The 20,258-nt window shown below is 44.2% G+C and overlaps 1 protein-coding gene across 5 annotated transcripts in view; it reads right to left on the reverse strand.

Moving 5' to 3' along the window:
- Positions 1 to 6,429: 6,429 nt before the first annotated feature.
- Positions 6,430 to 20,258, reverse strand: part of Nf1 (neurofibromin 1) — a 268,446-nt gene continuing 254,617 nt past the window's right edge. For all 5 annotated transcript variants that reach the window (XM_041664518.1, XM_041664517.1, XM_041664515.1 and 2 more), the window contains one exon: positions 6,430 to 9,694. In XM_041664518.1, coding sequence (XP_041520452.1) covers positions 9,518 to 9,694 — 177 coding nt within the window. In that variant the 3' untranslated portion in view covers positions 6,430 to 9,517. The remainder of the gene's footprint in view (positions 9,695 to 20,258) is intronic.

The raw sequence follows: 20,258 nt of genomic DNA on the forward strand, positions 1-20,258 counted from the left end.
TAGTCTTCACTGAAATTATCTAACTATATGTAGACACATTTTTTATTCACATAATGGGGGCTAACCCTCATATGCAACATAAACACTCTGGATTATTTTAGAGGTATTCCCTCTCAACCGAAATGTTATTGATGCTAAGGACTGTATGATAAAGTCCTCCACACGCCTGTTAGTAAACAGGAAGCGCAGACTGGCTAGTTTTATGTCTACTTGACACAGCTAGGATTAACTGAGGAGGGAATGGCTGTCGAGGCATCGCCTCCTTTAGATCCTGCTGGGGGGCATTTTCTTAATTAGTGATTGACAGGAAAGGGCCCAGCCCATTGTGGGTGGGGCCACCCCTGGGCTAGTGTTCCTGGGTCCTGTAAGAAAGCAGGCTGATCTCTGAGTTCCAGGCCAGCCTGGTCTACAGAGCGAGTTCCAGGACAGCCAGAGCTCCCGAAGCTGCAGTCCTGGAACTCCCCTTTCTTCAGTCCTGAAGATCAAACCCAGCCCTACAGGAAAATGCTCTACCACTGCGCTACACCTCAGCTGTGTCCATTTTCAGAGGCTGCTACGTAATGGAAATGGTCAACTCTGGAAACAGATCAGCAGTTCTCGGTCATCAGGAAACACAATATTCACGTTACAATCCGAACAGTAGCAAAATCACAGTTATGGAGCAGCAACCAAAATAAGTTTATGGTTGGGGTCACCATGGCATATAGTAAAGGTCACAGCATTATGAGGTTGAGAACCACCATGTTAGATGAGTGTAGAAAACCCTAGCATTTTGGTTATCTTCAGGGGTTCTAACATTAATCAAAGTCACAGCCTCCTCATGACTTATTCCTCTGCGTTCTATTCCTAGAGTGGTTCTAAAGCAATGGTAGACATCTTTAAGGCTGGTGACAGAGAAAAACGGTACCCGGTCACACGCGAGCCCGCGGCACCACAGTGGGGTTATTCCTGTTTCTGCTCATTTGACAGGTGGGATGGCATTCAAGGCAGGTGCTTCAGCTCACACGTGTAGTCCCAGTCCAGGAATCCAACAAAGCAAGCAAAACCCCATTTCAAGAAAATAAAAACGTATCCCATTTTTATTTGAGCTTGCTCTTGGTCTTAGTTGGGGTATCTACCACTGCGATGAAACACAATAACCAAAAGCAGCTTGGGGAGGAAAGGGTTTATTTGGGCTACACCTCCACGCTGTACCTAGTACATCACTGAAGGAAGTCAGGGACGGAACTCAAGCAGGGCAGGAACCTGGAGGCAGGAGCGAATGTAGAGGCCCTGGAGGGTGCCACATAGCGCCTTGCTCAGCCTGCTTTCTTTAATTCTTTCTTTCTTTCTTTCTTTCTTTCTTTCTTTTCTTTTCCCCTTTTGGTTTTTGGAAACAGGGTTTCTCTTTGTAGCCCTGGCTGTCCTGGAACTCCCTCTGTAGACCAGGCTGTCCTGGAACTCGATCTGTAGACCAGGCTGGCCTGGAACTCAGAGATCAGCCTGCTTTCTTACAGGACCCAGGAACACTAGCCCAGGGGTGGCCCCACCCACAATGGGCTGGGCCCTTTCCTGTCAATCACTAATTAAGAAAATGCCCCCCAGCAGGATCTAAAGGAGGCGATGCCTCCACAGCCATTCCCTCCTTTCAGTTAATCCTAGCTGTGTCAAGTAGACATAAAACTAGCCAGTCTGCGCTTCCTGTTTACTAACAGGCGTGTGGATTTCTTCATACAGTCCTCAGAATGTGTGGCACTTATGGCTTACTCATTCATATTCCTTGACCATTTTTTCCCTAGCTTTGTCTTTTCTTAAAATTAATTTTTTATTAGTTATTTATTGAGGCTAAGAAAGAGCCTTTTAATTTGGCATGGGGTTTTGTTTTCTGGGCCTGAGACCACGGAACCTGTGAGGCCATCCAAGCAGGCACGAGAGGATGTCTTCCGCTGAGAAGACACAAGGTCCTCTATTGGGGCGACTGTTGCTTTCTGTGCCAGCGTCTCCAGCACACCTCATTATTCGTCAGAGGACAGTTCCTTGTGACCCGCATGACTTGGGGAAAGCATGTGGAAGGGCAGGGAACTGTGAGCAGGTGTGTGGTCTGTGCAGCCTCGCGGCTGTGAACCGCACCTTACCATTCACATGCCATCCAAGTGGAAAATGCACCTCCCCTGTTTCCCTCCTTCCTTTGCAGTATGTGAGCTTAGGTGTGGAAGTGCCTGCATACATGCGTGTGCATGCTGAGGCCAGGAGGAGGACAGCCACAGGAGGGCTTCAGGTGTCCTCTTCATCTCGCTGCCCTGGAATTTTTGTGGCTCCTGCTAGGCTGGCTGGCCAGCAAGGATTGGGAGATCCATCCGTTCCTCGTGCTGGGATCACAGGCGTGTGCAGCCACATTCAGCTTTTTATGTGGGGACTGAGGATTCAAACTCAGGTCCTCACACTTGAAGAGAAGCACTCTGACCCACTGCCATCTCCCGGGATCAAAAACTGCACTCATCGAGCTGGATGTGGCGGTGCACGCCTTTAATCCCAGACAGCAGAAGGAGGTGGATCTCTGTGAGTTTGAGGCCAGCCTGGTCTCCACGGTGAGTTCCAGTCAGTCAGGGGGACACAGAGATAGATAGCATTATTTTGTTGTTGTTGCTGTTTGTTTTTAAGACGAGCTTCTAATCCTCATAATCACCCCTTACATGTTCAGCAGCTGCTTGTGGCTAGCGGACACTGTATTGCCCAGCGCGCGTGTCGTGCAATCCCCTTTCTGCGGGGTGGATGGGGCAGTGCGGTCCCAGCCTTTGCACAAGGGCCTCAACAAAAGTGGCTGAGCAGAGCCCCCTGCTGGCTGGTGACAGATAAACAGCAAGGTAGAAAATGAGATTTGAAGTGGATAAAATTGTGTGTGTGTGCAATCACATACGAAGCATAGTATAAAGTGGACCTGTTCCAATTCAATCACAACAGTAAGTTTTGACTCTTTCCAGTGCTAGGGTTTGACCGCAGGATTTTGCACACGTCTGCCGAGTGCTCTGCCTGCCGCCGAGGACTTACCAACTACTATCGGTTTTCAAAGTACCCCTCAGTGTACAATTTCGTCCAAGTGTACCGTGCATCCCAACCACATCTACCGAGCATCACCATTTCCGGTCTTGCTCCTATTCTACCAGTTCTGGATGTTCTCAAAGCTGTCTTATTTCTAGAGTTTCCTTGGAAATATTCTTGTAGTGTCTTTCCCTCAGCTGTGCTTTCTTGCTTATTCCTAAGGTTTTTGGGGTCTGGGGCTAAGGGATATTTTAGAGGTGGGGAGCCAGGCTCTGTTTGTAATATGAGACATGATGGAGGACAGGAAGGAGCCATTCTCTTGAGGGATCTTTTCATTTTTCTTGAGAGCGAGTCTGACCCTGCAGGCCACCGTAGTCCTCCTGCCTTGGCCTCCTGAGTGTTGGGGATTAACAGTGTGTGCCACCCAGCTCAGCGATCAGTGTTTGCTCAGTCCCTTTCCCTCTGGGTGGCACACTCCCAATGGCTGGGCACGCACATACTGGGCAGGAGCAATAGGGTAACAAACAAGGCAAACTGTGCCTTTCTTAAAGCATAAAGGCTGTCCCGCTATGTCTTCCTTTTTGGCTTTTTGTGGGTGAAATGACCTATTTCTTTTTGCATGTGTGTGGTTGTTTGTGAAAGTTGCTGGAGTAGTCTGGAAACCACTGTTAGTGAAACTTCGGTGAGCTCTGGAGTTGGGCTTTGGTTTTTCACTTCTCCCCCAGCCCCATCTCTAGGCAGTCTCCCATGGCGCTACACCCCGGCCCTAGGCTCAGAGGTTTCCCATAGGTCTTTTACACAGGTCACCTCTATTTTGTCTGGGATTTTGCACTGGAGATCCTGTTGTGAATGAGGGCTTCTTTGCTGATTTTCTGTGTTGTTCCCCTGTAACACAGAACTTTAAATGTTATTTCATAAGTGTTACTGAGCTTTTCTGAGCAAGGCCTTTCCTTGTCTGAGCCCGCAGTCTAACCAGGGAGCTAGGAGGATCGGGCAGACATGGTTTCACCATGGCTGGCAGGAGTCAGAACACTTCCACAAGATACTGAGGCTCCAGTGTATCTTGGAAAACCAGGAGCATAGGAGTCACCAAATGACTGATTACTACAAACTCAAAGGTCATGTTTCGGTGACAATTAAAAAAAAAAGACTTATTTTTATGTACATGGATGTTTTGCCTGCATAAGGGCACCATATACATGCAGTACCCAGGAAGGTCAGGAGAGGGCATCAGATCCCCGGAACTGGAGTTACAGCCGGCTGTGAACCACCCTGTGGGTGCCAGGAATCAAATCTGAGCCTTTTACAAAAGCAGCCCGTGTTCTTAACCACTGAGCTCTCTCTCCAGCTCTTTTAGCTATGATTCTTGTCTCCTGCAGAACCCGTGTGTATGGGTGGTGGTGCTGGAGTTTGGGTGGAGGCTGAGATCCCCCTACACTCCCTTCTGCCTTTGTTCCCCAGACGAACAAGCCAGTAAGGCTAATTCTATCTCAACTCTGAGCCAGACTGAAGCGTCTAGAATCAAGGATCTGGAAAGAGGCCTGTATCTGTGACCTTGGGCTAAAGTGTATCTTTAAGTATCTTTCTTGTGGGAAGTGAGGTTGAGCTCTGTCCTTAAATGAGATTCTGGAGAATGGTGGGAACCCAGGAAGCCAGGCCTGTGGCTGCTTCCTGCTGGGACCAGTTCCTTTACTGCCTAGATAGGTTCCCCCCAGGCACTAGAGACAGTGGAACCTTTCTCATCATTAGTCCCTGCACACACAACACTTCCTGATTATCTCCAAGCCCCAAATTCTCAGTTACTGTTTGCCACTGCACCTCTCAACCCCCATCCATATCTTAAGACACAGGCCCATCAGTTATGTGGCTGTTTTCCCCACGGAATCGCAAGTCCCTAGTGGGTGAGGCCACATTTCTTTCAATGCCTGGTTCAGGGTTATGCTCAATTATTGAAGGTGTGTCTTTGAACAGAGGAATCCAGGCAGTAGAGGATTTATGCTTAGCTACACTCTGACTTGTGAGCAGAAAGGACCTAGGTTAAGACTCCAGTGTGACCTTCCTATCGTAACTGGAGGAACTGGCCCTCCGGTGGTGCTGCTGGTGGTAGTGGTGGTGGTGGTGGTGGTGGTGATGGTGGTGGTGGTGGTGAAGGGGGTGGTGGTGGTGGTGAAGGGGGTGGGGGTGGTGGTGGTGGTGGTGATGGTGAAGGGGGTGGTGGTGGTGATGGTGAAGGGGGTGGTGGTGGTGGTGGTGGTGGTGATGATGGTGATGGTGGTGAAGGGGGTGGGGGTGGTGGTGGTGGTGAAGGGGGTGGTGGTGGTGGTGGTGGTGGTGATGATGGTGATGGTGGTGAAGGGGGTGGTGGTGGTGGTGGTGGTGGTGATGATGGTGATGGTGGTGAAGGGGGTGGTGGTGGTGGTGGTGATGATGGTGATGGTGGTGAAGGGGGTGGTGGTGGTGGTGGTGATGATGGTGATGGTGGTGAAGGGGGTGGTGGTGGTGGTGATGGTGGTGAAGGGGGTGGTGGTGGTGGTGGTGATGATGGTGATGGTGGTGAAGGGGGTGGTGGTGGTGGTGGTGATGATGGTGATGGTGGTGAAGGGGGTGGTGGTGGTGGTGGTGATGATGGTGATGGTGGTGAAGGGGGTGGTGGTGGTGATGGTGAAGGGGGTGGTGGTGGTGGTGGTGATGATGGTGATGGTGGTGAAGGGGGTGGTGGTGGTGGTGGTGGTGGTGATGGTGGTGGTGGTAATGATGGTGATGGTGGTGAAGGGGGTGATGGTGGTGGTGGTGGTGATGGTGGTGATGATGGTGATGGTGGTGAAGGGGGTGGTGGTGGTGCAGAATAAACTGACATCAGGGAGCCCTGGCGCTGACGACTGGCTACTCTTCGGAAAGTAAGCCTACCTATCCCAGAGTGACAGCCACCTCTGTGTTTGACAGGGCCGCATTTATTCCACCCAAGTGATTTTACTTCCAGAGAAAGATCTTTCTTTCCCTTAGGGTGAGGTAATCCACAATACACCTGAAAGGGTTTAAATGGCCCAAAGTTTTAAAAGACCCGGAGGAAGTAAAAAAACAGTCTGATGCATATGGAGATAGTAAAAACGCCTCACAGTTTAAAGCAGATTGAATTTACATTTTACTTAAAAAAGGGGGGTGGGAGGACATACATAGGAGGGGAGGAGGTGGGGACAATGATCTGAAACAGATTTCTATGGATTTCCCCAGAGTGACAGAGTCTGTGTGTCCGGGCAGAATTTCTCCTGCTGGTTACAATATCAACAAGGCTGGAGGCAGGGAACTGCCCAATGGGAAGGAAAGTTATCATATACAAGGTCAGTTTACAACACACAGCATTTTCTTTAAATGATGTAACGCAGTCGCAGGAAGAAGTTAGCAATAGGAACACCAGAATAACCAAATTTTTGTTTGTTATCCATGTACAGCAACTAACTGCTTTACAAAAAAGCAAAATAATACAATATATCATCACATGTATTTACAATGTAGTAAATAGACTTTTCTGTCAAATTTTACACAAACTATTTACAGGTGAATATACTGCATTAAAAAAATTGTGTGGCTGACACTAAGTGGATTTTTGTATAAGTCCATTGCATAATATTGAGTAAGACATGCTTCAATATGCTTGGGGGTAAATGTAGGAAAAAAAAAAAACAAAAACAAAACCCAAACCCCCCAGACAAAACTCCCACAGGAACTTGCAACCCTAACACTGGAGGAAAGGGCTGTTGGCTCCCGTCCCCGACTAGTTCATTCATCCCAGAGGTGGGGGCACCGACTGTACTGTGGTGTCCTTGCTCCCCAGCTCAGCAATGCATAGGCAAGAGTAACTAACTAGTCAGCAGAGTGCTACGTTCCCACAGTGGAGGGCAGGGAAGCCTGGGACAGGAGCACTGGCCAACAGATGGGTCATCACAACACAAACATGGCAGTTCCTGTTCTTTTAAGTCAGGGAAACACAAATTGAGAACAAATTGCAGAACTCCCGCTGAATGATGTAAAATGGGCATCACTCAGAACTCCGGGTGCTCTTGGGATTGGGAGAAGTGGGACTGACAGGAGCCTCCTTCTGGGGGAGTGGGCAGCTGGTGACAAGCCTAAGTGGGCAGCTTAGGCTCCTTAGCTTCAGCTGCTTAGAAAGTTACTTTCCTTAAAAGGTGCAAGTTCTGCCAGGCGATGGTGGCGCAACCTTTGATCCCAGGCAGAGGCAGGCGGATCTCTGTGAGTTCAAGGCCAGCCTGGTTTACAGTGTTCTGGGACAGCCAGGGCTACACAGAGAAACCCTGTCTCGAAAATACACACATAGAAAAAAAAAAGCTGGAAGTTCTGTACACTAGTTACAACTGAACTCTTCAGGAGTTGCTTGAATGTGTTGGCCAGACGTATTTTCGAATTTGGAGGTGGCTCCATTTGGTCTTTCCAAGGGGAGCTCAAATGCTCAAATGGGGGATGTTTAAGAACTGTAGTACCGTGGGGAACCCCTTACAGAAAACACGCTACATTTACAAGTTTCCCTGTTTTGATGGGAGAGGCGAAGGAGTGGTAATAGCCACCATCAGATGCACCAGTCTCCTAAGAGGAAAAATGAGCAACCAAGGTTACGGAAAACCCTCACCCTGCCCACGGCTGCTTGCAGGAACCAGAGCTGTTGTGGTGTGCCCCAGCAGCCTAGACTCTCAGCCATTACAGCCTTGCTGTCTCTGACATGCTATTCTGATGGACTCTTCACAACAGCTGGAAACAAAAGCTTACTTCTCTGCCTCTGTTTTCAGTAATTTTCCAATGAGTCTGTGTTAAAATCACTATTAATACTAAGGGTTTTTCCTTTTATTTTGGCAAATGGTTCTTACTTTTCCCAGGACTGTAAACAAATTAAAAAAATTAAATTCTTGTTATTTCTGAATATCAAAAGCAATTTTATTTACATTAACATATTACAATGTTACTGTATGGATAAATGTGAAATGTGTTATATTATTAAAGTCAGAACACTTAAATGTACCATTATTTACTGACTTAGCTGTGGAGTTTAATTTACTGAAATCCACTAGTGAGCTAGCACTACAGCCCCCTCCCCCCCGGGTTTCTTTTTGTTCCTCCCAAAGCCATATCTTAATATATGAAGGGAACCTGGGAGTAGAGGGATAATACCTTTTAAAAATAAATATAGTCAATCTTAAATGAGAGCATCCACATACTACTGTGCTCACTCAAGTCAACTGTTTTGCATACTGCAGGTACCATGAAGCAGCTGGATGCGCATCTCCTGGGAGGGCCTGTGGCACGCTCATCCATGCCCCTCTGCACAGCAGCAACGCTAGAGGCCCCTTACTGGCACACCACGCAGCTGACCAGACTTCACAGTGATTAAATGTAACCCTATCAGATAGAATCCAAATGTTCTGCTAGAGATTCCTGATTTTATTTGGAGGAGAGGAGGAAGATGAAAAGATTTAAAAAATACATCTTAGCAAAGAAATTTATGATAATATACAGCATATTCTGTTTCTTGGAAAATTATTTAACAAAATAAAAATATCAGCTACCCTAAGTCACGTACCATTCCATTTTGCTTTGGAGCCAATGGAAACAGCTATGAAAATTAGCTTCTGGAAACAAGTTTCCACACTCTGTCTGCTAATTACCCTGCTCAGAATCACTTAGGAAAGAGGAGGAGAAAGCAAGTGCAAAAACAAGTGTAGTTACTATACTTAGTATAGTCTTCGCTTACAAAAAAGAACAGAATGCCTTCATATGTAAAGATTAAAAGATAATCAACAGGAAAAAAGATTACCTAGTTTGGATGACCAAGTATGAATAAGGCCTCAGAACCGATAGCTTTAATTCAGCAATGTTAAGATGTATGTGGTCATGCTTATTTTCCTGTAATTATTGCTAATACTCAAATGTTAGTATTTCTTAAGAACCCATTACAAAATACTAGTTTATCCCCCTCCCCCAAGTACCTGGCTTGTGGCTTTATGGTGTAAATTCATTGAGGCTTGACCTCTATGGTTCCTTCAACTTCATAAGGTAAAAAAAAGTCCACAGCTAGAAGATTAAATACACTGGGGTTAAAATATTCTCTCTCCCCCGAACTTGGAAAGTGTGTAACTAAGACAAGCACTTCCCTCTGTAAGACAAGGGAACAAAGAAGGCCAGCCTCCATGCACGGCCTGCAGCCGGCGGCAGCAGCACCGGACGGCTCATCCGCTCCCACAATCCATGCTCTCAGTTCAGGGTTACTGACCTCCTGCTTTCTTTGCAGTTGTCCGAACAGGTGCTCACACCAGACACATGCCAAAGTAGAAGGAAAAACATTTAAGAAAAGCAGCATTAAATTTAGGCAATGCTTCCAAGAGTTGATCGTCTGGCAACGTGGCAGACTGGATGGGTTCATAAGACACGAAGTGCAGCAGTGCAGTGTGGGACAGGACCAGGTTAGGGAAGGGTCACTAGTGAGAAGCCCATATTAGGTTGGTTTAAAAAGTGAAAGAAAGAAAGCTTCACACGATCTTCTTAATGCTATTACGTTTGAAACTGCCAGCGCTTCTCTGCTTCTGCACTTGGCTTGCGGATCCATGGCGAGTTCGTCCACTGTTACAGTGGCCAGTGGTGGGGGAGAGTTCAACGTTCTCCTTGTCGATTCCTGGAGAGAAAGAGCAGCTGGTTACTCCTCTTATTACTTGTGTGTGCGATATAACCTGGTGAATGGTTCCAGAACACTCCATCTTATAGTAAACTGCTAGAATGTTTATAAAGGCCTCGTCATGAATAGGACCTCACACTGTGCTAAGCTGAATTTGTTATCACTGCAGTAAAATAGCATAAGAGAAAAAAGAAGTTGCAAGAACAGCTGAATGGAGGCCACCTGGAGAGCACTCTTCCAGCCATACCAGAAGTGTCCAGCAGAGGGCAGCTTCCAGCCACACATCTGTAAAAGTCACAAACAGCCTCCATCTTTCTGTTTATCAGCCATTTCAGAAAAAGGTGGGTGCTTTTCACGTTATTGCCCTGGGTGCTTTTCACGTTATTGCCCTCAGTGCCTGTGCTGGAGGAATGAAAGCATTTTCTGGAAAGGTCCTCTACCACAGGGCTATGCTCTGGGACCTTTGCTCCTTTTCAACCATGACAAGCCACCACACAATTCTTAACCTTAACCAAGCAGGTAACATTTCTCTCTCAGGGTCCTATAATGAATTTATAAATAATGTAAGTGATATTTTCAGAAAGGTAATTAGAACAAAACGGGAGATTAAAAAAAAGATCTCAGCCAGGCAGTGGTGGTGCACGCCTTTAATCCCAGTACTTGGGAGGCAGAGGCAGGTGGATCTCTGTGAGTGCGAGGCCAGCCTGGTCTACAGACAAAGTTCCATGACAGTCTCCAAAGTTACAGAGAAATTCTTGTCTCGAAAAATAAAACAAAACAAAACAAAAAGATTTCATCATATTGGTAAAGCTTATAGGAAAGCAGTGCCTGAGGAGGTGTGGGTAGTAGTTAGCATGATCCTTCATATGGATCTTGATCATTTATTGACTGATTTATTGACCACTTATTGGCCGATTGAGCAGGGCCTCTCTGTGTAGACCTGGCTGTCCTGGACCTTGGTATGTAGACTAGGCTGTCCTGGAACTCATAGGGGTCTGCCTGCCTCTGCCTTCAGAGTACTGGACTTAAAGGAGTGCACTACTATGCCTGGCCCTGGATCTTGATTTTGAATGGATTTTCTTCTAAAAAGTTTATTACACTGTAAACTTAGGATCTGTGTACTTTTCTGCCCATTACCCTTCAATAAAATTTGCTTCCCAAACAGACATCAGACTCACTTCTAGCACAACTACTGATGGGAAACATTCCAGCGGGGGGTACAAATGTTCAGCCACAGAAGGAAGACGCAAGAGGAGAGGCGATCCAAGTACAGAAAGGAAGGACAGGGAAGCACCTGTCCACATGGTACACTCTGACAGCGCACTTGTTCCAGGGGTAGCTTTAACTTTCTTTTTGTGTGGACTGCTTGAATTTTAAAAGAATCATTACATTTGGGAATAGAAACATTTTTATTTGGGGGCAAGAAAGTATTATTTCAAGACAAGAGGTGTTTATTATGTTAGAGGAAATAGAATAGGTCCATGCGGCAGTCTGTGGGCTCATCAAGAGAACTGAGGCTGGGATTACTGTTCTCCAGAAGCCACATATTGCATTCGAAGTCGACCCTCCAATTCCAATACAGTTCCGCTCCCATATTCTGTCGTCTCTCCTGTTTCCTTCGATCCCACCAGAGCCAATCTCTGTCTCCTATATGGGTGCTAGCTCTTGCCCACAACCACACGTATATAAGCAAGCATCTTATCTCTTCGGCTGGAGTGAAAACACCCAAAAAGGGACTGGTCACCATCCATTTTTGTTTTCTTATAAAATCTGCTAATCACTTGCAATAACTGTCGGCTAAATGTTTCCTTCCAGTTCAAAATGCGATAGCTAGTGCACAACCCCGAAGCATGCAGTCCTTACTTGGCAAGGCGGGATGACACCACATGCCTTATTAGAAAGAGAAATGTTTCTCAGCTAGCTTCTTCCCTGTGAAATGACGACAGGCTGTCAGTGTGCCTGACATTAGTGTACCCATCCATTCCCTGATATCTGCAAGTGAGCTGTATGTTCAAGTCCAGCACTTCTTCAATGAAGGTTACTTCCTTAATAGGAAGCTGTTACATCTTATTTCCTAATGAGGAAGTGGGAAGACAAAACAGTATGCCAGGCTTCCTAAGTCTAACTGTGAAGATCTTACTGTGAAAGACCCAGGAGGAGGCTGCATAAACATTTTAGAGAACACTGCATATGTGTATAAAATTGTCAAAGAATAAATAAAAGGGAGATATTTAAAACAAGTTTGGGGAGAGTTATTTTTTAAAAAGCAGAAAAATGAATTATATTTATACCAACATACAAAGTACTGGGAAAGCAGAGCTAGGGTAACAGAATGAACCTAGTGCTCATATTAATTTTCTTCTGAACTTTTGGCAGTATTCTTTTCTACCTCTAAGATGGAGTTTAGGAACACCTCCATATGCTGCTGGAGGACAGCAGATTGCTCACATAGACAGAATCTACGTGCTGGCACAGGTCTTACTTCAGACTGGCCTCTCGGAAGCTCTACATCTGCACTCTCCTATCCCTAAGGCAGTAATTCCTCTTCCCTTCATGGGTACAAAAGCAAAACTCTGAGTCACTACACAAAGGAAACAAAGCTTAAGCTTCTGTGTCGGGAGCTGACTATCTCAACTCCCAGCAGCAGGCTATACTCAGCAGGCAGCCAGTTACAAGGACGCAGGGTAGAAGACGGACACTGTGGCCTAGCATTAACAGCACTGTGCTGAGCTGGCTCCAGATGAAGAAAGACACTAACAGGCATTTGGGTCAACACTGTACTGAATGAGCTGGGATAAGATCTGCCCAATTATACTCTAGATGCTTGCCTGCCTCCCTACTAGAGCCTGAGTTCCTTGAAGGCAGGTATCAGAACTTCTCTATTTTGACACTACTGACTTAAAGCTACTGCTGTGGCAAATAACAAATAAATACTAAAACACTTCAAGGAAATATACTGAGTCATCTGCCCAAAGGTGTGCTAAAGGTGAGACGAGTGACAATCCCAACTCCAGCACTTGTGCAGCAGCTCACTGGGGTGTGCTGATATCTTGTTTGTGCTCTGACAAAGGAAGTCTGCCTGATGATCAGAGGGTGGAGCTAGCCACCAGTTAACCACAGAGGCCAGGCAGTGGTGGCACACACCTTTAAACCCAACAATGGAAGGAGGAAATAGGAAATGGTATGGCTGAGCGGAGAGAGGAAGTGATAAAGCAGGACAGAGACAGGAGCTTGGCCCCTTTTTGGCTGGGAAGTTGGCGAGGTGGCTGTGGCTTGCTTCTTTTGTCTCTCTGATCTTTCAGCATTTTACCCTGGTATCTGACTCTGGGTTCCTACCTGCCTCCATCAGTTCCCTACATACAACAGGGCAAACCTGTCAGAAAACTATTTTCTCCACGAGTGGGCAACCATGCTGAAGGACAAAGCTGACGTCTTCTATGTGGTGCCAAGAGTGAGCTGAGGGCCTTCTGTATGCTACACAGTGCTCCACCACCAGGCTACGGTCTCAGCCCTAAAGCCCCAGTCTTAACTGGAGCAGAACTCTTGCTGCCTCCAGAGTAAGGATTAATTATTCAGATGAACTTTTTGGGTGCTGAAAATAGAACCAAAAGAAGCTGCTTGTACTAGATTCTAAGCTACCTGCCATCCCCTTGGCTTCTGCTTTCATTCTGAGGGTTAAGTGCAACACATTGTCTATTTTACAGGGCTGTGAGAAAAGCTGGGTAGCAATCTATGTGAAGGATATTTCTGAAATGCACAGATAAAATAATTACTTTTTTAAAAATAAATTAAGTGTTTTTGATACCTGGAATGAAAGAGATTAAGTAGCTAGCAAATGAAGTTTTAGGAGACATGTACAGGACTCAAATCTAACACTGCGATTTGTAAGATGACTAAAGCTAACGAAAGGAAACACAAAACACCTAAAGAAAAGCTAAGTATGATAGTTACATAAGCTATAGTCATGGAGCTATTCCAAGTATATACTTAGAAATACATACACACACAATATTCATATACATTTTAAAAACTTGTAAAGGAAGACTTTAAATGTGTGAGCATGTGCAATCCATACTTACACAATAAGTGTTCACAGTTTTGTGTGGCACACACCTTCAGAGGCTGAAGCAAGAGGACTGCTACGAGCTTAAGGCTAGCCAGAGAGCTAGAAAGGATGCCAAGGGGAAAGGGTGTTCAAATGCTTCCTAAATAATGTAGAAATTGAAGATACTATAATAAGAGAATACAGCTGATTTTAATACTTTGGAAATGGATATAGTAAACTACTCAGGAAGTATTAAGTATATATAGTTCTGTTTAGCTTTCTTTGTTTTTAAATTTAAAGATAGGGTCTCACTCTGTAGTCCATGTTGGGCTCAAATTCAAAGTGGTTCTCCGAGTTCGAGGCCAGCCTGGTCTACAGAAGCTAGTTCCATGATAGGCTCCAAAGCTACAGAGAAACCCTGTCTCAAAAAACAAAACAAAACAAAATTGTGCTTACTGGCAGGCCCGGATTGAGCCAACGACATGACTCAGAGTCTGCAATCTCCACTGGAACCAGAGAGGGACTGAACCAGCTACCTAGGACACAGAGAGAACAAGCTCCACCAGGAGCAGAAGCCAGGAGCAAACCCAGGGACAAACCTGGGACACGAGCGGAACAGGATTGCGCCAGCGACCAGATCCAGAGTCAACAATCTCCACTGGAACAGGTACAGGGGAGTAACCGCTGAATAAGTGAGCCAGAGCCAGAGACTGCTGAGGGGCCGGATGTGAATCTGAGACCTTCAAGGAAGTAGACCTAAACTAACACCCCGTTGGGTCTGGGCGAGAGTCTAGGACCTCCCAGGAACTAGGCCAGAGCCAGGACCTCTGCCAGTCTGGGCATGAGTGAACCTGGGTCCTCCAAGGTAATAGGCAGGAACCAGAGATCTGGGCGGGGCCAGGAGCAAGTCTGGGATCTCAGAGAGAATAGGCCTGAGCCAGGACCTCTGTGGGTTTGGGCATTGGTCTGGGATATCAAAGGGAATAGGCAGGAACCTGGAACCCCTGAGGGTCCAAGCGTGAGTCTAAGACATCTGAGGAAGTAAGCAGGTCCTTTACAGTCTGGGCACACCCGAGCCTGGAACCTCCTAGGCAGTAGAGAGGAACCAGAAACCTTTCCAGGTCCAACTCCAACCCAGGGACTTCTGCAGGAGGGAATCCAGACCAGGATTTACAGATACAGGTCAAAGCCAGTAACCTAGGCCAAAGTTGCCCTGAGGCAAGGAACTCCACCTTGGACAACAAATTTCACAGGAGAGGGCGTGAGGAAACAAGCTCCACTGGGAGCAGAAGCCAGGACCAAATCCAGTCCCAGAACACTGGCCTGGCCGATCAGAACTGAGCCAGTGACCAGATCCAGAGTCAGCGATCTCCACCAGAACAGGTCCAACTCCAAGCCAGGGCCTTCTGCAGGAGGGAATCCAGACAGGATTTACAAAAACAGATCAAAGCCAGCAACCTAGGCCAAAGAAGGCCCGAGACAGCAAACTCCAAGGGAGCAGAGCAAAGCACAGGAGCACTGAGCTATCTCTAGGAACAGCAAGACCTGAGCAACCAAATATGGATGAAGTGAAGAAAATGGCCTAAAAATTAACTTCAAGAGAATGTTTGAAATCCTTAAAGATGAAATGAGAAATTCCCTTAAGAAATTGAGGAAAAGACAAACAAAAAACTGGAAGATATCAGCAAATCACTTAAAGAAAACCAAGAAAAAGAAATCAAACATATAAAAGAAACTATCCGGGACTTAAAAACTGAAAATAGAAAGAATAAAGAAAACACAAGCTAAGAAATTACAGAAACAGAAATCATGAGAAAAAGATCAGGAACTACAAACGCAAGCATGAAGAGCAGAATACAAGAAATAGAAGAGAAAATCTCAAGCGCTGAAGATACAATCAAGGAAATAGACTCATCAGTTAAAGAAAACATTAAATCTAACTAAAGCTTAACCCAAAATATCCATGAAATATGGGACACCATGAAAAGGCCAAATCTTAGAATAATAGGTATAGAAGTAGGAGAAGTTGTTCAACTCAAAGGCACAGAAAATGTATTTAACAAAATCATAGAAGAAAACTTTCCCTACCTAAAGAAAGATATGACTGCCGGGCGGTGGTGGCGCACGCCTTTAATCCCAGCACTCGGGAGGCAGAGGCAGGAGAATCTCTGTGAGTTCGAGACCAGCCTGGTCTACAAGAGCTAGTTCCAGGACAGGCTCCAAAACCACAGAGAAACCCTGTCTCGAAAAACCAAAAAAAAAAAAAAAAAAATGACTATGAAGATGCAAGAAGCTTACAGAACACCAGATAGACTGAATCCAAAAAAAAGTCCTCTCGCCACATAATAATCAAAACTAAAAATACAGAGTAAAGAAAGATTTTTTTTTTTTTTTTGGTTTATCGAGACAGGGTTTCTCTGTGGCTTTGGAGCCTGTCCTGGAACTAGCTCTTGTAGACCAGGCTGGTCTCGAACTCACAGAGATCCGCCTGCCTCTGCCTCCCTAGTGCTGGGATTAAAGGCGTGCGCCACCATCACCCGGCTAAAGAAAGAATTTTTAAAAAATATTTATTTATTATGTATACAATATTCTTTCTGCAGGCATGTTCTTAACCACTGAGTCATCTCTCCAGCCCCGTAAAGAAAGAATATTAAGAGCTGCAAAGGAAAAAGGTCAAGTAACATATAAAGGCAGACCTATCAGAATTACACCTGACTTCTCATGGGAGACGATCAAAGCCAGAAGGTCATGGTCAAGCATTTTTGCAGACATTAAGAGACCACAAACGCCAGCCCAGACTACTATACCCAGCAAAACTGTCAATCATCATAGAAGGACAAAACAAGATATTCCATGACAAATCTAGATTTCACCAATACCTAGCCACAAACCCAGTCCTACACAAAATACTAAAAGGAAAACTCTAACCCAAGGAAGATGGCTACACCAACAAAAACAGACAATTGATGATCTCTTAAAGCAAATCCCGAAGAAGAAAAAAATGCACAAATTAACATTACCAACGATGAAAACTAAATTAACAGGAGACAGCAACCACTGGTCATTAATATCCCTTAATGTAAATGGACTCAACTCACCTATAAAAAGGCACAGGCTAACAGATTGGATAAGAAAACAGAATCCATCCTTCTTCTGCATACAAGAAATGCATCTCAAACTCAAAGACAGACATCGTCTCAGAGTAAAGGGTTGGGAAAAGAATATACCAATCAAATGGACCTAAGAAACAAGTGGGTGTAGCTATCCTAATATCTAACAAAATAGACTTCAAACTAAAATCAGTCAAAAGAGACAAAGAAGGTCATTTCATATTAGTCACAGGAAAAATCCATCAAGAGGAAATTTCAATACTGAACATCTATGCCCCAAATACAAGGGCACCCTCATATGTCAAAGAAACATTTCTAAAGTTTAAATCATATATTAAACCCCACACACTGGTCAGAAGGGAGTGGGAGACTTCAATACTCCCCCCTCACCACTGGACAGGTCAATCAGACAAAAAATGAACAGAGAAATAAGAGAACTAACAGATGTTATGACTCAAATGGACTTAACAGACATCTATAGAATATTCCACCCAAACAGAAAAGAAAATACCTTCTTCTCATGGAACCTTCTCAAAAATCGACCATATACTCGGTAACAAAACAAACCTCAACAAATACAAAAAAACTGGACTAACCCAATGTACCTTATCAGATCACCATGCTTTAAAACTAGAATTCAACAGCAATACTAATTCCAGAAAACCCCAAACACATGGAAATTAAACAATGCTCACCTGAACCATCAATGGGTGAAGGAAGAAATAAAGGGGGAAAGGAAAGACTTCCTAAAATTCAATGAAAATGACCACACAACATACCCAAATTTATAGGACACAATGAAAGCAGTGGTAAGAGGCAAGTTCATAGCACTAAACGCCTACATAAAGAAGCTGGAAAAATCCTACACTAGTGAATTAACAGAACATTTGAAAACATTAGAACGAAAAAAAGCGAACTCACCTAAGAGAACTAGACAGCAGAAAATAATCAATTTGAGAGCTGAAATCAACAAAATAGAAACAAAGAAAACAATACAAAGAGTCAATGAGACAAAGAGTTGGTTCTTCGAGAAAAATCAACAAAATAGACAATCGTTTATCCCAACTAACCAAAAGACAGAGAGAATATCCAAATTAACAAAATAAGAAATGAAAAGGGGGACATAAAAACAGACATGGAGGAAATACAGAAGATCATCAGATCATATTTTGAAAACCTGTACTCCCCAAAATTGGAAAACTTTAAGGAAAGGGACAACTTTCTGGATAATATCACTTACCAAAATTAAATCAAGACCAGATAAGCAAATTAAACAGACCTATAACTGCTGAAGAAATAGAAACAGTCATCAAAAGTCTCCCAACAAAAAAAAAAAAAAAAAAAAAAAAAGCAAGCCCAGGACCAGATGGTTTCAGCTCACAATTCTACAAGACTTTCAAAGTAGAACTAATACCAATACTCCTCAAATTGTTCCACACAATACAAACAGAAGGAACATTGCCAAACTCTTTTTATGAGGTTACAATTACCCTGATACCCAAACCACAGAAAGACATTACTAAGAAAGAGAATTACAGACCAATCTCACTCATGAACACTGATGCAAAAATACTGAATGAAATACTGGCAAATCGAATCCAAGAACACATCAGAACCATCATCCACCATGATCAAGTCAGCTTCATCCCACAGATGCAGGGATGGTTCAACATACAAAAATCTGTCAACGAAATCCACCATATAAACAAGCTGAAAAATAAAAACCACATGATCGCCGGGCGATGGTGGCGCATGCCTTTAATCCCAGCACTTGGGAGGCAGAGGCAGGCGGATCTCTGTGAGTTCGAGACCAGCCTGGTCTACAAAGCTAGTTCCAGGACAGGCTCCAAAGCCACAGAGAAACCCTGTCTCGAAAAACCAAAAAAAAAACAAAAACAAAAACAAAACAAAACAAAAACAAAAAAAACCAAAAAAAAACCCCCAAAAAACCAAAAAAAAAAAAAACCCCAAAAAACCCCACATGATCATCTCATTAGATGCCGAAAAAGCTTTTGACAAAATACAACATCCCTTCATGATAAAGGTCTTGGAGAGAGCAGGGATACAAGGAACATACCTAAACATAATTAAGGCAATATATAGCAAGCCAACAGCATACATCAAACTAAATGGAGAGAAACTCCCAGCGATTCCACTGAAATTAGGAACAAGACAAGGTTGTCCACTCTCTCCATATCTATTCAATATAGTTCTTGAGGTCCTAACTAGAACAATAAGACACCAAAGGGAGATCAAAGGGATACAAATTGGAAATGAAGTCAAACTCTCACTGCTGATGATGTTAGTTTAAATAAGTGATCCCAAAAATTCTACCAAGGAACTTCTACAACTCATAAACACTTTCAGTAATGTAGCAGGATACAAGATTAACTAAAAAAAATCAGTAGCCCTCCTGTACACAGAAGGTAAAAGGGCTGGGAAAGAAATCAGAGAATCAACAACCTTCACAATAGCCACAAATAGCATAAAATATCTCAGAGTAACTCTAACCAAACAAGTGGAAGACTTGTATGACAGGAACTTTAAATCTTTGAAAAAAAAAATTGAAGAAGACACCAGAAAGTGGAAAGATCTCCCATGCTCTTGGGTAGGCAGAATTAACATAGTAAAAATGTGATCTTACCAAAAACAAGATTCAATGCAATGCCCAGCAAAATTCTTCAAAGACCTCAAAAGAATGATACTCAACTTCATATGGAAAAGCAAAATACCCAGGATAGCCAAAACAATCTTGTACAATAAAAGAACTTCTGGAGGCATCACAATCCCTGACTTCAAACTCTACTACAGACCTATAGTACTGAAAACAGCCTGGTATTGGCATAAAAACGGACAGGAGGACCACCAATGGAACCGAATAGAAGACCCGGATATCAATCCACACATCTTTGAACACCTGATCTTTGATAAAGAAGCAAAAAATATCAACTGGAAAAAAGAAAGCATATTTAACAAGTGGTCCTGACATAACTGGATATCAACATGTAGAAGAATAAAAATAGACTCATATCTATCACCATGCACAAAACTCAAGTCAAAATGGATCAAAGACTTCAATATAAAGCCAGCCACACTGAACTTTATAGAAGAGAAATTGGGAAGTACACTTGAATGCATTGGCACAGGGAACCACTTCCTAAATAGAATCCCAGCAGCACAGACACTGAGAGAAACAATTAATAAATGGGACCTCCTGAAACTGAAAAGCTTCTGTAAAGCAAAGGACATGGTCAACAAGAAAAAATGACAGCCTACAGAATGGGAAAAGATCTTCACTAACCCCACATCAGACAGAGGTCTGATCTCTAAAATATACAAAGAACTCAAGAAATTGGACACCAAAAGATCACATAATCCAATTAAAAGAAAATGGAGTACAGACCTAAAC

Source organism: Microtus oregoni, unplaced genomic scaffold, assembly GCF_018167655.1.
Source record: "Microtus oregoni isolate MIOR12 unplaced genomic scaffold, Mior012 000015F_ref0000493, whole genome shotgun sequence".
Taxonomy (NCBI): domain Eukaryota; kingdom Metazoa; phylum Chordata; class Mammalia; order Rodentia; family Cricetidae; genus Microtus; species Microtus oregoni.